General features: G+C 31.9%; 1 protein-coding gene across 1 annotated transcript in view; it reads left to right on the forward strand.

Moving 5' to 3' along the window:
- LOC108912650 (myrosinase 1) overlaps nucleotides 1–15,264 on the forward strand; it is a gene marked incomplete at its 3' end in the record, with an annotated part of 17,112 nt that extends 1,848 nt beyond the window's left edge. The window contains 6 exon segments of the mRNA XM_018717956.2: nucleotides 940–1,022; nucleotides 13,192–13,392; nucleotides 13,875–14,267; nucleotides 14,323–14,417; nucleotides 14,624–14,920; nucleotides 15,127–15,264. Coding sequence (XP_018573472.1) covers nucleotides 940–1,022; nucleotides 13,192–13,392; nucleotides 13,875–14,267; nucleotides 14,323–14,417; nucleotides 14,624–14,920; nucleotides 15,127–15,264 — 1,207 coding nt within the window.
- Between the last annotated feature and the right edge of the window lie 2,834 nt (nucleotides 15,265–18,098).

Consider the following 18,098-nt stretch of genomic DNA (forward strand, 5'->3'; position numbering starts at 1 on the left):
AGCTCTAAATGTTTATAAGTATTTTGTCGAAGAAAATTTGAAAAAAATCTAATTGTTGCTAAAATGGATAAAATCGAAAATTTTTAAATGAGGATTGATAGTTGTCTCCAAAGGTTATGTATAAAAATTGGAAGTTCAAAATAATCATTGGTTTTACAGTGAAAGAGAATTGAAAATAAGTATAATTCTATATTTTCTTAATTAACAATTCAGTTGTGCGAAATCTAGCCGTCCGATTTCGATGAAAAAGTTTCTGCGATACTACCATATCATGAAGTACTCAGAACCATATTTTTTATGCGGCTGCTCTAAATTCAAGGTCTGAAATAAATTCATGAAAAGACGATCTTTTTTAAGGATTTTTTTTCGGTCAATACTGTTTTGTAGTAACAATGATGCACATAAAAATTCAGGACTACTTTTATTTTGAAGAAAATCTCAAAACGAAACTTTTTTTCCTTTGATTATTTTCTCTAATATCAATATTCTCCGAGTTATACAAGAAAAAAAAAGAGAAAAATACGCCTTTTTAATGTTTTTTCACATTTTCTTGCGCTAACAATTATGCACAACTTTTTCAGCAGGCGCATATCGCAATTATCATTCTACTATCTACAATCTATCATTCAAAAATTAGCGTTACTATATGAAACATCCATACAACCTACTTTTAAAACTGATATCGACTGGACTATAGTGCTAATAGTCAAACACGAATGAAAATGTAGGAAGTTATTTCAGGCTTTAAATTTAGAGATTTGTTTCCTATTTTTCCTATTACAAAATATGCAAACTTGCATTAAAAATGGTTAAATGTATAAAGAGGGCAAGTTTAAACAATATTTTGAAATTGCTTTATTGATATTAATTTGAAAAAAAAACATATTTATATTGTTATGACAAAGATAATTGGGTAAAAAAACCTTTATTCTTTTACAGCCTTTGCGATGATGAAATAAACAACAAAACTTTCCCGGATGACTTTCTCTTCGGAACCGCTACTGCTTCTTATCAAGTTGAAGGTAAGTTGTTCATATGTAATGAAACAATAATCACATTATTATGATGGAGGGTTTTAATCAAATTTCTAGTGGAAACCTTATTTATATCCTAATGTTCCTTCTTATGGAGATATCGGGTTTTTAAGCGTACCTAGAGTTTTACATTTTCGGTTGTATCTCTGAAACCACCCATTCAATATCAAGGCCTTCTACACTATTTTTATTCTATGAATATTTTCTCAATGCACATAAAATAAGATTTCTCAGGAATTTTATCTCTAATCTAATTACAGTACTGTGTTGTTCTCTGCAAAAGTTCTCTTCTAATATTTACAAGTGATGATGAAACGGGCAAGCTTCGATCTATCTATCTATCACTAATCATTATTATTGACGCACTAAGCGCTTAAAATGAAGTACACTTGAAAAAGCACATGTTGAACATGTGCCTAGTAAATGTTTATTTTAAAACGTTGCTTTTCTTAAGATATTTATTGTGTCTTTGGACTTGTTAAGTTAAATAAACCAAATGCATGAAAAAATTTGTAAACATTACAAATTGTTGCTACTCTTGTACTAAATAATCTACTATTGTTTCTAAAGTTGATTGACTTCTAAAACAGTTCATTTTTTCGAAATAAAAAAATGCTGTATTTTTAAATAATATTTGCAGTTCGATGTGTACATCTGTCAAAATTTTGAAAAAATATGTGTTACGCTGGTCCATTTCTGGATAACTTGTAGTACCTACTAAAATATGAGTTTTAATGTGAAATCACGGTCAATTATCTGCAATATACTACCCCAAAATCGAATACAAGTTGGGTAGTTTTAAAGTTAAATTGCAAAAAGGTAAATATCTTGATTCGCCGTTGAGCCGTATATACAGGGTGATTCATTAACAATGGGAAAATCGAAAGCTGAAGATACTACACGTGAAATGGTGATCATTGGCGTAAACATGCCTTATCCGAAAGTTGTTTCTGAACTACAGGGTGTTGAAAGTTAAAATTAATTTTTTTTTTGAGATTATTCTGAAAATATGTAGGAACTTGAAAATTTGTGAAACTATATTTTTTAAGCGACGAATAAGACGCGTGTTGTAATTTCAGCGTTGCTTATAGAGGGCGCCACTTAAGACCAATTTTACCGAAAATTTAGTTAATAACTTTTTACCCTGTATGTCTAACATGAAACTTGATTCAAAACCTGAAAGAGCAATCGTTTTTCCATTAATTATGTATTCTTGTTTCATTTCGGTATCTCGATTCGTTTTCGAGAAAAATCGATTTAACGAACACTATGTTTTGACAATACGAGAAATTAAAAGCGAAACAAACCAAGTGTTTCTTCATGTTATTACAACAATTAACAATAAAACAAATAAAATACGTAATTATGATTTAAAGTAATTGCTCGAAGAATCCACCGTTGACACTGATACACTTTACACGCTTTCTGGGAGATCTTCGAGTTTGAAACAACATATTGGGATTGCGTCTGATTTCGTTGACAGCGATTTGTATTATTTGCCACAACTCTTCACGCGAGCCAATAGATTCTTTGTAAACTACATCTTTCATTCGAGACAAAAAAGAAAAATCAAGAGGATTGAAGTCCGGACTTCTGGGTGGCCATGCAAAAATGCTTACATGGCCAATCCAGCGATTTGGAAAAACTGCATCTAAATATGATCGCACTGGCCGAGAAAAATGCGGTGGAGCTCCGTTGTTCGTGAACCACATGTCTCTTCTTACATAAAGTGGAACTTCTTTAAGCCGTGGAAGCATTTTTACTTGGCCACCCAGAAGTCCGGACTTCAATCCTCTTGATTTTTCTATTTTGTCTCGAATGAAAGATATAGTTTACAAATAATCTATTGGTTCGCGTGAAGAGTTGTGACAAAGAATACAAATCGCTGCCAACGAAGTCAAACGCAATCCCAATATGTTGTTTCAAACTCGAAGATCTCTCTGAAAACGTTGTGTAAAGTGTCAACGGTGGATTCTTCGAAGAATTATTTTAAATCATTATTACAAAGTTCATTTGTTTTATTGTTAATTGTTGTAATAACATGAACACAGTGTTCTCGTTCTCGAAAACGGATCGAGATACCGAAATGAAACAAGAATACATAATTAATGGAAAAATTATTGCTCTTTCAGGTTTTGAATCAAGTTTCATGTTAGACATACAGGATAAAAAGTTATTAACTAAATTTTCGGTAAAAGTGGTCGTAAGTGGCGCCCTCTATGAACAACGCTGAAATTACAACACGCATCTTACTCGTCGCTTAAAAAAATATAGTTTCACAAATTTTCAACTTCCTAACCTACATATTTTTAGAATAATAGCAAAAAAACGATTTAAAATTTTAACTTTCAACACCCTGTATATCCGAAACTATCAACTTTCGGATAAGGCATATTTGCGCCAATGATCACCATTTCACGTGTAATATCTTCAGCTTCCGAATATCCCATTGTTAATGAATCACCCTGTATATCTCCGTTAGGAGGACCATAAGAAAAGATTATAGGAAATATCAGCTTTACTTTGACCTTCTTTATACGCTCCTGCGAGATCCTTATTATCCTTGCGCATAATATAAATAGGGATAACAGTAATTGCATTCCCAAGTTTCACTGGTTGTTTAAGTATGGTCGTGTTTTTTATTAATAATTTTGATGAGGTGAATTTTGTAGAGGCAACCACAGATTAGAATTTTTTAAACAGACCGTGCATTCGTGGAATGAACCAACATCAAAATAATGAACACAATATTGCCATAAATAAAATAATAATAATAATAATAATAATATGCCTTTATTTTCATATAAAACAAATTATTAAAAAATAATCATATAAATGGCAGCGAGATCTAGCAGAACTACTCATTCTAACCGCCCGCTTTAAACAAAAAATACATAAACATACAGAGTGATTCACAACTTATCCAAAAAAAAAAATGGAAATAGATGTAGCATAAGAAATGGAGTCAATATCGTAACAAAAATTTTTGTAAAATCTTTATAGTTTCCGAGAAAAAAATTGTTGAAGTTATTGTACATTTAACCACTACATTTGTCATTCGCAATACGCGTTAAGAGCCACGTGGCCTCAGCGACTCCGAATACTGAAATCCGATTGTGCAATCGTCGTTGCGATAGTGTTTACCTGTTAACTGTGGTGTTTACAATAGTTTTTTAGTAGTTATTGTCAAAAATGGTTTGCGTGTATAGCAACTCGATGTTGATGGATATCGTTTTAATTTATGGTAAAGCATTTGTGTTATGGTGAAACAAGACAACATTTGTGTTAGTTCGTAGAAACTGAGTACAACGGACCCAAATGTGTTTACACATTGGTGGATAAAATTTTGAACAATTGTTGTAACATCGGGTATGTCAAATGATTTTATTATTTAAAAACACAAATTAATTTTATTAATTAATAAAGGCAAAAGCAGTTGAATTTGCCGATATAAAATAGGTGCGATAAAATTCTATTTACATATTTCTTTCCTTGCGAAAGTTTTTGTCCGTTTTTATCACACCGCCATGCCGGTCGCATTGTGCGAGGTCAGGTTTTACAGTGGACCAGTTTCCAGTGCCGTGCAGAAGTGTATTTTTAAATCATTTTCGAACTGCCCTTTTTGATTTTTTCTTTACAAAAGTGTATTTGTAAGGGTCCCCTGTACATCCAGAATTCTTTTTTTGGATAAGTTCTGAATCACCCTGTATATTATATTGTAATGTTATTTTATTTAGTCGTGCAATTTATGTTTATGTACCTTTGGATAGCTCAGATTGTCAAATAGGAAAATCTACTTGCCTTCAATTGCTTGAAAGGTAGACACTAGTCTCAGTGAAATTTATATTTTGTTTTTCTTTTGTTTTATAAATTTAAATTTCTTCTTACCACGATAAATTATTCTTAGAATTAAATTTTGATTAATATGAAAATTTATTAATTTTGAAAATAAAAAAAATCTTCATACAAAATAAACTTGAAAGTAATATTTTACTTTTCATCAAAGAATGAAGTCCTGATTTTCAAAAAAAATATATATTAAATTGAATTCATTCTTTGTTTGACACAATTTAGATGAACTTATATTTTCTCTACGTAACCTATGCCAGTACTATTAACTAATTTACTTATTTCTATTTACAATATAAAAAATCTCTCACAATTATTTTCCAATTTTAGACACAGTCCTTCCGTTCAACTTTGATGATCCTGTCTCGTTTTTCTAAAGTTCAACTGCAATTCTCGAAGCTAACTGCTCTGCTCCAAGAATAAATCTTCTACTGTCTGTCTGCTCCTCTATTATATCTGGTATTCGGTTTGTTATCTGGTATTCGGTTTATTATCTTGTATTTGGTCCTCCACAGAAGACTCTACCCTCTGGGAAATGTTGATAATTTACTTAATATTTGTCAATTAATTACCTTTTTCTGTTTCTGTTTATGTTTTATATACACGATTTCTGTATTTAATTATTTAAATTATCTTTTCTTCGTATTTCTCTTAACTTTTGATTAATTATCTCCTTCCTTCAATTTTCTAAAATCAACTAACAAACTTTTTTTTTTCTTCTCGTTTCCAAATAACCGCACTCCTGTTTCCACGTTTTAATTTTTAATTTTTTCATTGCTCACTACTTAATAACTATTTTAAAATAATTTCACATTTATATAAAAAATCAATTTAATTTTATCATTTCAACACACGACTGTTTTCAAATTTTCTTACATTTTATTGTCTTGGAAATTTCTGATTTGACAAGATATTACTGTCAGATAATTCTTTCTTTCATTTTACCCCTTTCACATATGCAATTTATAATACATTATATATAACATTAATTAGTGCCAATTCGATACATAAATTTTCTCAGTTTTTTTTTTAATTTCCAAACCAATATTTATTTTATTAAATATGTTACATTTCCATACATCTCAATATATACACAGAGTAAATAAACACTACTATATTCTAAGGGCAACAATGTGTTTCTTAATTGCAGTTTTAAAACTAGTCACAGTGGAGCAAGAGGTAACATTTATAGGTAAAGAATTGTAAAGTTTTACAGCATTGTAACTAAAAGAGCGTTGAAATATTTCAGAACAGTGTCTTGGCAGGACCAATTTATTACAGTGACGAGTAATTCTATTATGCATGCTTGCACCACGAATTAGTTTATCACGCAAATAGTAAGGTTGTTCCCAAGTGATAACTTTGTATATTAATGTAGCCAAATGCACAATAAATCTCTACTCCAGTTTTAACCAATTAGAAGAACCAAAAAGTGGTGTAATATGATCATACTTTCGAACACCGTAACAGAATTTTAGACAAGTATTTTGTAATTTCTGGAGGCTGTTTTTGTCTTTAACAGTAAGTGCTGGCCACTTCAGAATATCGCAGAATGCTAGAGTTGAGAGAATTAATGTGTCAGTCAGTTTAAGTTTAATTTCAACTGATAGGTAACCTTTATACATGCAGAGCAATTTGAGTTTATAATAACAGTTCTGTAATAAATGTGACACATGTATCTCATACCTTAGACGAGAATCGACATATACTCCCAGATTTTCCACACATGTGGAAATTAGGTCAAGTCCATTTATTTTGATTTTGAAATTATTATTGTTATGTTATGGAGGTTGTCGGTTCAGCAGGTTCAGCTGGAGAATTTTGCCTTCCTATACACTTACATGATCCCAATGTAATAAATACTTATTTTAATAATGTCATGCCAATTTCATCCTCTCATGAACAAGCTGAATTGCTTAATAAATATAACAATTATGTTCCATTTAAAATTATGATAAATTTTATTTTCATACTGTGACCACCAATGATATTAGTAAGTACATTAATTTGATCAAATCTCAATCAGCTGGTTCTGATTATATCTCTGTTATCATGCTCAAATTGGTTGCAGAACATTTATTAAATCACCTTACTTATATAATTAATACATCCATTTTAACGCACACTTTTCCCAGATGTTGGAAAAATGCTAATGTTATTCCGTTGCCGAAAATACCTAATGCTACCGATCTAAATCATCTTCGGCCTATTAGTATCTTGCCTACTATCTCCAAAGTTCTCGAAATGGTTATGAAAACACAAATGTCGCAGTTTATTTTTGATAATGATATTATCCCTTCCTTTCAGTCCGGCTTTAGGCCTCAGCACAGTACCACTACTGCATTAGCACATATTTCAGATGAAATTTATAACGCCACTGATAATGGTTTAATTACGTCCTTGATTCTTTTAGATTATAGCAAGGCGTTCGACACATTGGACCACTCTATCCTTTGTAAAAAGTTAATGTACTTTGGCTTTGACAATAGTGCTGCTTCCTACATTTTTAGTTATTTGTCTGGCAGAACACAGCAAGTAATCATAAACTCTAATGTGTCTGACGTCTTGCCAGTGACTCATGGGGTTCCTCAGGGGTCCATTTTAGGGCCCTTGCTGTTCTCTATTTATATAGCGGATTTTTATACATTTTTGAATAAATGTTCTGTGCATCATTACGCTGATGATACCCAAGTGTATCTCAATTGTCGTGTTACGGACTTAGCTGCTTTTAATGATTGTATTAATTACGACTTAAACTCATTGTTAAATATCTCTGCTGCTCATAGATTGAAGCTAAATCCTGACAAATCTAAAGTCATAATTTTTGGTCCTAAAAATAAACGTATTATGGCGAAAATGGAATTGAATTTAAAATTAGGAGATATTTCTTTAAATTTTACCAATGAGTGTAATAATCTGGGACTTTGGTTTGATGAGGAGCTAAGATTTACCAAGCATGTAAACAATCTGTGTCGATCATCGTATAATACCTTAAAGCAACTTTATCCCCATCGTGCCATCATGGATTCATCTCTAAAAATCAGTTTATGTAATTCTTTAATATTTTCAAAGCTCTCATACTGTGACTGTATCTATGGCCCAGCTCTACTACACTCCGATATTCAGCGTTTGCAGCGAATTCAAAATAGTTGTTTTAGATTTGCATATGGAATTAGAAAATTTGAACGAGGAATTACTGAGTTAATTAAAAAACATAATTTTCTTAATCTTTCGTACTCTCGTAAGTTGCACTCTTTATGTTTAACTCATAAAATTCTTCAGCAAAAATGCCCTGTATACTTACATAAAAAATTTAAGAGGCTTCATAAAGCCACTTCGATGTTTAATCCTCGTTATTCGCGTTTATTAGAGATTCCTCGCCACGCCACTGCCCTGTATACTAGAAGTTTTATCTATCACGCCTGTAAAGAATATAATGCTTTGCCCGTTTGTTTTAAGTCATACACTATTTTGAACTTTAAAAAAAAGTTAAAGCAATTTCTTTTGGATGATTTTAATACTAGTTAAAAATTTGCTGTCACTAAACTGTCTTTTTGGATGTCGTTAACTGTTTGTTTTTTTTTCACTTTGTCACTACGAGTTTTTCATTTGATTCATATACATATATGTGTACCTATATATTTTTCAATTTATGTTCATATTCTGTAGGGATTATGTATAGAGACTTTATTATACTTAGGGTATTTTGTGTTCTTCATTTATTTTTTTTCTGTTTATTCATACTGTTTCTAGGGGTTAAGTTGAAAAGCAGTTTTAAACTGACACTTCGCCCCTTTACAAGCTTATTATTTTCTATTTACTTACATGTACATGTTGAGCTAAATAATTGTAATAAAAGACATTCATTCAAGACATTTTCTTTATTTATTGTACAGTAGTATGCTTATATTATAATTATCTACTTATTTTGTCCTGTAAATGGAATGTTTTCTGTTGGGCAATAAATGCATTATTATTATTATTATTATTATTATTATTATTATTATTATTATTATCATTATCATTATCATTATCATTATCATTATCATTATCATTATCATTATCATNAAGACAATAGTGTACATCGGTTATGCAGCCTATGTTTTCTGTATAAAGGTTTTATAGTATATTTTATAAATGCTGTAAGAATGTAACGACAGAACACTAATAGGTGGAATAAATATTATATGATTTTATAAGCTGCGCCTATTTTGGATTTATAAATACTTATTTAATGCTGAATAACTGTTCTCAGCATCTTTTAATAAAGCTTTTACTTGCAGGAAAGTGGTTATATAAATATTATTATTATTATTATTATTATTATTATTATTATGAAGTTCCTGACTGCCAAATATTATCAACTGGGATTTTGTTTCATTTAAGATTAAACCATGACATTCAGATACTTCAGCAATTTTATTTAAATCTTCATTAAAGAAAAAGAATAATAAATTTGCGTATCATCTTCAGACCGATGTGAATTACAAAATGAAAAAAACTTGGAAAAATCGGCAGTATATAAAGCAAAAAGCACAGGCCCAAAAATACTTCCTTGCGGCACATCTCTATTCAATCTGAAAAAGAATAACCAAAAGTGACTCTATGTTTGCGACCATCTAGGTAACTGGACGTAAATTTTAAGGCGTTCTCATTTAATCCGAAGTATTTAAGTTTTAAGTGAATTCTATGATTTAAGGTATCGAAAACCTTGCTATAATCCAACAGTATCAAACATGTATTTAATTTATTGTCTGAGGTTCGAAATATATCCGTAACATGTAACTGCTGATGTGCTGTACAAAGAACGAAAACCGATTGCGTAGGAGGAATAACTTTATTACTAAGAAAAAAATCACTCAATTGTACATACACAATCTTTTCCAGTATCTTTGATATAGTAGGCAAAATACTAATTGCACGAAACTGATTTGTTTGAGAGGGATTATTTACTTTAGGTATGGGTATAATATTAGCATTTTTCCAAAAGATGGAAATTTAGCTCATACAAGGCAGCTGTTCACAATATGTGTGATATAGCTATTAAGAAAAGGTGTAACTAATAAGATCATCTTGAGATTTACGCCATATGTGCCAGTAGAGTTTGATTTAATTTGCGGTAATACCTTTTCGATACATTCTTCAGTCACTAATGTGAATTGAAACTTATAGATAATACTTGAAATTTTTTTATTAAAATAGGTGTCGGTAATAAAATTATTGTTATTTGAACTTAGAGAAGGTACGCTATTAACAAAATACTTATTAAAAGATGATGGACTACTAATATTGCCTGGGTAAACATAAGGAACGGAATTTATATTTAAATATCTCAAAGTGCGCCAAAATCTCTTTGGATCAACCGCAAACTTATGTCGAAGAAAAGCTTTGATTTCATTTCGCCCCGCCATTGTGACAAAATTCCGAAGTTCTTTGTATTCCTTCCAAGCATTCTACGTTCTGCGTTTTTTAAATTTAAATAGAGCCTAATTTCGTAGCTTCATCATGAGTTTAAGATTATTAGTTAGTCAAGGGGCTGGTAACTTAATAAAACGCGATATCTTAAGCCGCGCATGCATAAAAGTTGTACTTATTATTATTGTTACAAGAAAAAACATTTCATATTATTTATAAAGGGTATCCCAATATTCAATGGATAATGAAATTAAATTATCTACCTAAACTTACGTTGACCAAGCTTCGTTTAGATAATAGGGGGCGTCTAAATAAGCAAAAATGTAGTTCTTTTTAAATTGCTTGCTCTAAGGCATTAAGGAGCGAAGTATAGGTGCAATAATTTGAAATTTTGCTTAAAATCATATTTGGAATGAAATTTATTTTGTACCTTCAATTCTTGAGAAATTGGAGCAAAATAATTGACTTTTATAAACGATTCGCTGTTGACGAGTATATAACTATGTCATAACTTTTGGACCTTTAGCTGCGACTGTATACGATAAAACAAAGAAGATCAAGAGATTAAACAAAAGTTTCTTCACGAAATAATAAGTAATACCGTAAATGAAAATGATTTAAAATAAAACGTTACAAATAAAGTACTTGAGGTGTTTTATGACAACAACCAGAGGCTCAATAACGAATCCACGGTCAACAGAATAGCAGTGTACTCACGTCTTCAATGCTCAAGTAGAACTGCCTTCAGTACATCTCTCTGTACTACTCTTCACTCGTCCGGTTAAAATTATTCTTAAAGGAACCAATCAAATTCGTTATATCCCTTATAATGTAATTATAAGGTAAATGATATCTATCCTTTGACCGCGGCTACGTTGAGTGACCCGTAAGTCCCTCCAAACCCAAGCTTGCCCTCATAAAACTCGAGAATAACATAACCGGCTTAATTCGTAAATAACTATTTCTAAGTTTTATGGTCTAAGTACAATTTATAAAAGGGTATTCTCTGAGTAAAGAATTCTGTAATTTCCAAAGTCTGAAGGACTCGGACCGTGAGAAAGACATCTCCGACATATATATATATAACAAAAAAAGTTATGTGAACTTTGCATGCGGCATATGATTTCCTGTGTATTTTTGTCTCCTGAGCACGAATCCATAGTCCGTTTTGCTCCATCACCCTTCAGTTTTCCGTAAATCGCTGAATACCATCAGAAAATCGCTAAAAATCTTCAGTAAAATGGAGAAATTTAGGAAGTGACGAGATCTTGACATGCGACACATGTTTTTCGACGTAATTTTCCATCCTGAATCCGATTCCGATGTCAGAATAACTCTATAACCGACTAGTATTCAAAAATCACTGAAGATCTTCAGAAAAAAGGCGAATTTTGAGAAGTGACGAGATCTTGACATGCGGCATATGGTTTCCCGTGTATTTTTGTCTCCGGAACACGAATCCATAGTCTGTTTTGCTCCATCACCCTTCAGTTTTCCATAAATCGCTGAATACCATCAGAAACTCGCTAAAAATCTTCAGTAAAATGGAGAAATTTAGGAAGTGACGAGATCTTGACATGCGACACATGTTTTTCGACGCAATTTTCCATCCTGAATCCGATTCCGATGTCAGAATAACTCTATAACCGACTAGTATTAAAAAATCACTGAAGATCTTCAGAAAAAAAAGGCGAATTTTGAGAAGTGACGAGATCTTGACATGCGGCATATGGTTTCCCGTGTATTTTTGTCTCCGGAATACGAATCCATGGTCTGTTTTGCTCCATCACCCTTCAGTTTTCCATAAATCGCTGAATACCATCAGAAAATCGCTAAAAATCGTCAGTAAAGTGGAGAAATTTAGGAAGTGACGAGATCTTGACATGCGACATATGTTTTCGACGTAATTTTCCATCCTGAATCCGATTCCGATGTCAGAATAACTCTATAACCGACTAGTTTTCAAAAATCGCTGAAGATCTTCAGAAAAAAGGTGAATTTTGAGAAGTGACAAGATCTTGATATTCGGCATATGGTTTCCGGTGTATTTTTGTCTTCTGAACACGAATCCATAGTTTGCTTTGCTCCATCACCCTTCAGTTTTCCGTAAATCGCTGAATACCTTTAGAAAATTGCTAAAAGTCTTCTGAGTGACGAGATCTTAACATGTGACACATGTCTTTCGACGTAATTTTACCTCCTGATGGAGCAAATTTGACATTGGATTCGGATTAAGGAGGTCCGAAAACATACGCCGCATGTCAAGATCTCGTCACTTCTCAAAATTCGCCTTTTTTTCTGAAGATCTTCAGCGATTTTTGAAGACTAGTCGGTTATAGAGTTATTCTTACATCGGAATCTGATTCAGGATGGAAAATTACGTCGAAACACATGTGTCGTATGTCAAGATTTTACTGAAGATTTTTAGCGATTTTCTGAAGGTATTCAGCGATTTACGGAAAACTGAAGGGTGATGGAACAAAACAGACTATGGATTCGTGCTTAGGAGATAAAAATACACAGGAAATCATGTACTGCATGTAAAGTTCACATAACTTTTTTTTTTTGTTGGCCGGTGTTATTAAAGAAATATTTTAAATAAACTTTATATTTAATTTTTTTATGATATTACTTATTCCCTACTATTGACTACAAATTGTTAACATCAAGGCTGCTAGTAACATTTATTTTAATTTTTTGTATTTAATATTAATTTTAATAAAAAAATGCTTATGGAGACGAGTTTGGATTTAAAATTTCTACAAATTTAATTTTTACAAGGTATTTCATTTTATTTTAAGAATTATAAAACCGCTTCTGAATACAAAATATACCGAAAATGAAAAGTTAGAGACAATGAGGGTAACAAAGAAACTGTAAATATTATTTGTAGGTGCATGGAATGAGGATGGCAAAGGGGAGAATATCTGGGATCATCTCACACACACTCAACCTGAATTAATTGAAGGAAAGGCAAATGGTGATATCGCATGCGATTCTTATCACAAGTACAAGGAAGATGTAGCGATACTCAAGGATTTGGGTGTTAATCATTATCGATTCTCATTGTCCTGGGCAAGAATTCTTCCTAATGGTGAATACTTCCTTTTAATAAATAAAAATATATTAGTGAAGGTTAAGCTTTAATCAAACTTTGTAATTATGATACTGAATTCATTATGGAATATAATTACAATTATTCAAGGAATCCAAAAAGTAATTATTAGAGCTTCATAGCGTCTAATTATTTCATTTGAAATTGTGTGTATGAAGAGAGTAGGTGTGATTTAACCAAAAACATATGTTTTTGTTTCCTTGCTAAAGGATCAAAAGTAAAAGTAAAAACAAAGTAAATTCAATCGATCCAATTTGTATCCTATTATTAGATATTACTTATATTTTTTTCCCTTATAAAAGCTTATTTCATACATAGTAATACAAATCCATTTTGTTTGACACTTAAATCATCACATCAATTAGTAGGACTTAATAAGAATATATTTTTGTACTATTTCACATCCAATACGGTGTCTAAACAGACTGTAATTTTTATAATAAAAAACACCATTGTTTTAGGTACTTCTGACAAGGTGAACCTAGCAGGAGTGAACTATTACAAAAATCTCATTAAAGAACTGAAGAGTAATAATATAGAACCTGTGGTGTCAATATTTCACTGGGATCTGCCTCAAGTCTTCCAAGAACAAGGTGGATGGCCTGATGATTTCATTGTAGAAGCTTTTGCCGACTACGCAAAGGTCTGTTTTGAACTGTTCGGAGATGACGTCAAATATTGGGTAACATTTAACGAACCTATATCGATCTGCTCTCTGGGTTATGGAGATGGTTACATGGCACCAGTAATAAAGGAATCTGGTGTATTGGACTACAAATGCGCTCACAACGTGATTCGAGCCCACGCTAGAGCATATCACATTTATGACGATGAATTTAGATCCAAACAGAACGGTAACGCTGTTGTACTTTAATTAGAAGTCGGTCAAGTAAAGTGTTTTTATTATAGGAAAGGTCTCAGCCGCTTTTAATACTAATTGGCATGAACCCGAAGATGATTCTGCTGAAAATGAAGCTGCCGCTGAAACGAAACGTCAATTCACTGTGAGTATTAAAAATTCCATTACATAAATTGATTTAGTTGCAATTTATTTTTCGACAATAATATTTTTTATAAAATGAAACATAAAAAGTTTACTATCTTTACCACTAAATTTCGGTCTATTGCAGCTGTACAGCTGCTCTCGAAACCTCGCATTGATCGCTATCGGATAGACAGTTACCTTAATAAGTATCATTTTTAATTTCAGTTTGGTTGGTATGTGAATCCAATAATTCATGGCGACTATCCAGAAATTATGAAGACTCGCGTGGCAAACAGAAGTGCGGCTGAAGGTTTAAATGAATCTCGTCTTCCTGAGTTCACCGACGAGGAGATCTCTTATATTCGCGGTACATATGACTACCTAGGCCTAAATACGTATTCCGCCTCCATCATAAGAGCAATTCCAGAACCAACAATCGGAACTCCAAACTACTACTTAGATATTGGAGTTCAGGAGTATACACCATCTGATTGGCCGAGTTCTGCTTCTTCTTGGTTGAAGGTATGACAGTAATTAATAAGTCGATAAAAGTAATTTGTCTTTAATATTAACAAAAACATTACTATGTTTTGTCAAAAAGCCTAATAAATAGAATTAATTTCATTCATAATGAAACATTGTAAGACACAAAATAGGTATTCTATTAGTTCGTATATAAACTCGAATCATATCCAAATCGAATTTGATCTTCTTATTTCATTTTTCAGGTAACTCCCTGGGCAATCAAAAAGCTGCTAATTTGGCTGAAAGAAAATTATAAAGACCCCGAGATTTTCATTATGGAAAATGGTGTTTCTGAAGACGGTTCTTCTTTAGAAGATGAAATAAGGATAAATTACTACAGGGTAATGCAAAGTATTTGTTTCTTTTTTGTTGAAATTAAGTGTTGTGTCACTTGTTGTAAAACGGATAAGGTTTAAATAAAAAATTTGTGGTAATTTTCTGGAATCTGGAAGGGATACCTAATATAATTTGAGGTAAATTATACTCGTATATTATCAGAAGGAAATTATTTCTCAAAAACCTTTCTTCTTCCAGTATATTGGTGGTAAAAGTGAAAAAAATTGTTAACGTCATTTAAACTGAATAATATACAGGGTGGCTTTAAAATAATATGTGTTTGATCTATAAACATTGGTCTGGAACAGCCCCGTTTTAGAGATACAGGTTGTTGAAGTTGTTAAAAAAAATTGATTTTTTGTTTATAAAATTTGATAATCTATGACAGTAGGCCTTGCATTCCCTAAAATATGAGCTCTAGAGGTACAACCAGTGGTGTACATCTGGGCAGGGGTCATCCCCTTTTTTATAAAAAAACCTACGCCACTGCATTTTTTACACGTTCTTGTAACGGATTTATATTCTAATGCACTCAATACGTAAAAAATGTAACTTGAATTTTTTCCCTAAGATTCGACATTTTCAGGTTATTCATATCAATACAATCCCCTTGTGCAGAAATTTCTAACCATAATATTACAATTAGTATATTTATGTTTATGCTTAAAAGTAAGTGGAATTTGTAAACACATCAACAATATTCTTTACACTCGTTTCCACACCGCCTGTGAGGTAGAGTTCCTTACGCGTTTTAGTTTCCCCTGGAAGCCTAACCCACTGTCTTTACAAATAAGAACAACTTAAATGAAAATAATAATAAATGTACATTTACCAAATGCGAGGGGTAGCGAATTTTCACAATCTGCATATTTGGTCACAAGAAAATCCTCATGAAATTCGGACAAGATCTTTTCAACACGAATTTTCTGTGAACATGTGGCTCGGAATAATTTGCAATAAAGTCTAAATTCCCAGTAATTTCTAAACTTTCTATAAAACTATCTATTTGAATTATTAGAGGATGTTCCATTAAATATACGACAAAATAGCTGGATACAATGGATGGTGCTTCTGCGCATTCTTGGAGAATAATATAAGAATGGCTTAATGAAAATTATGTGGGGCGACGGATAAGTAGAAGACGAAATGGCAATGTCAGCCATAATGGTGCAGAGGATCCAGTGTTTTGTCCAGCCAGATTGCCATATCGAAACCACCTGGACTTCTATGTTTGGGGTTATCTGAAATGTAAAGTTTATTCTACTTCAACAAATATATACAAGACCATAACTACTGCAACGAATATAAGATGGGTGTAATGAATTAAAAGAAAACCACCACAAGATATTAGCTTCAATTTATTCCATTAATAGAAGATGTCACAGAAATGTATCGATGTGGGTGGTTCGCACTTTGAACAATTGTTGTAAATACGTACCGCTAATTTGGTTCTTGTTTAGTTGCTGTTGCTTGGTAAATATATTTTATTATTATTTTGATTTAAAATGTACTTATTTGTAAAGAGTATTAGGCCTCTAGGGAAAACTAATACACTCACAGGTGGTGTAGAAAAGAGTATAAATAATTTTGTTGGTGTGCTTACAAATTGCACTCACTTTTAAGCATAAACATAAATAATCTTGTAATATTATGGTTAGAAATGACTGCCACAAGGAGATTGTATTGGTATGAATAACTTGAGAACGGCGAATCTTAGGGAAAAAATTCAATTTATCTTTTTTACCTATTTTGTGTATTAGAATATAAATTAGTTACAATGATTTGTAAAAAATGCAGTGGCGTAGTTTTTTTGTATAAAAGGGGTGACCCTTAGTAGTGATATAATGAGAGCGCAAATAAATGTGAAATGTGAAGGTCATGACCTTGACCTCAATATGCCAGATGTCGATGACATCATTCTTAAAAATAGAACATTACGTCACTTCTAAAAATAGCCACATATAGTTGCCAGATGTCGATGACATCATTTCTAAAAATAGAACATTACATCATTTCCTAAAAATAGCCACATATAGTTGCCAGATGTCGATGACATCATTTCTAAAAATAGAACATTACGTCATTTCTAAAAATAGTCTACAAGCTTATCGAAACAAGTCAGACAAACAATCACGTGATATGTGTGGTAGGGGAAAACAAATAAAGTCAGTGATGAATGCTAACAAAATCACTTTTGAAAATGTATTCTGAGAGCCAAAATGAACAAAATGATAAATGTACACCAGGACGTGTTATTGTAGGTGAAAGAAAATATAGCTTGAATAAGTCAAAGTGCAAGTTCGTGTCTGTGGGTTTCCTATACGATATTGAATTTATTCCGATTATTAAAATATTTGGTAACAAAAATGATTGGGTTATCTATAATGAAAAAGAATGGAAAGAGTTTTTATCTTACCAAGGAATAATAACAAATTATTTATATACCGGAGAAAATATGGAGCCGATAGATGGGGGATTTTTTTCTCTGGAGTTTAAGCAGCTACCCTATTCAAATGTGGTTAAGATTGGGAGAGATAATATATCAGTGTATCTATCCTATGATACGATATGCACCTTATGGTGCTTTATACCGCTTATTAATTATAGAATGGATTTGTTAAAAAACCAACAGTTTACAAGTTATTTCAAGATTATAAGAACCGGAATACAAAATATGGATGGTGATGTTATCATTAATGCTTTAAAAGTGCTACAACCTCAAGGAAATCCCAATAGTGAGAATATTTGTATGGTTCTGGAATTTATGTATATTTACCCCGATGTATTTAAAAGTGAATGTATAAAAGAACAATAAATTGAGAGATTATTCAGAATCACC

The sequence above is a fragment of the Anoplophora glabripennis genome, unplaced genomic scaffold (genome assembly GCF_000390285.2).
Source record: "Anoplophora glabripennis isolate ALB-LARVAE unplaced genomic scaffold, Agla_2.0 scaffold1016, whole genome shotgun sequence".
NCBI classification, from domain to species: domain Eukaryota; kingdom Metazoa; phylum Arthropoda; class Insecta; order Coleoptera; family Cerambycidae; genus Anoplophora; species Anoplophora glabripennis.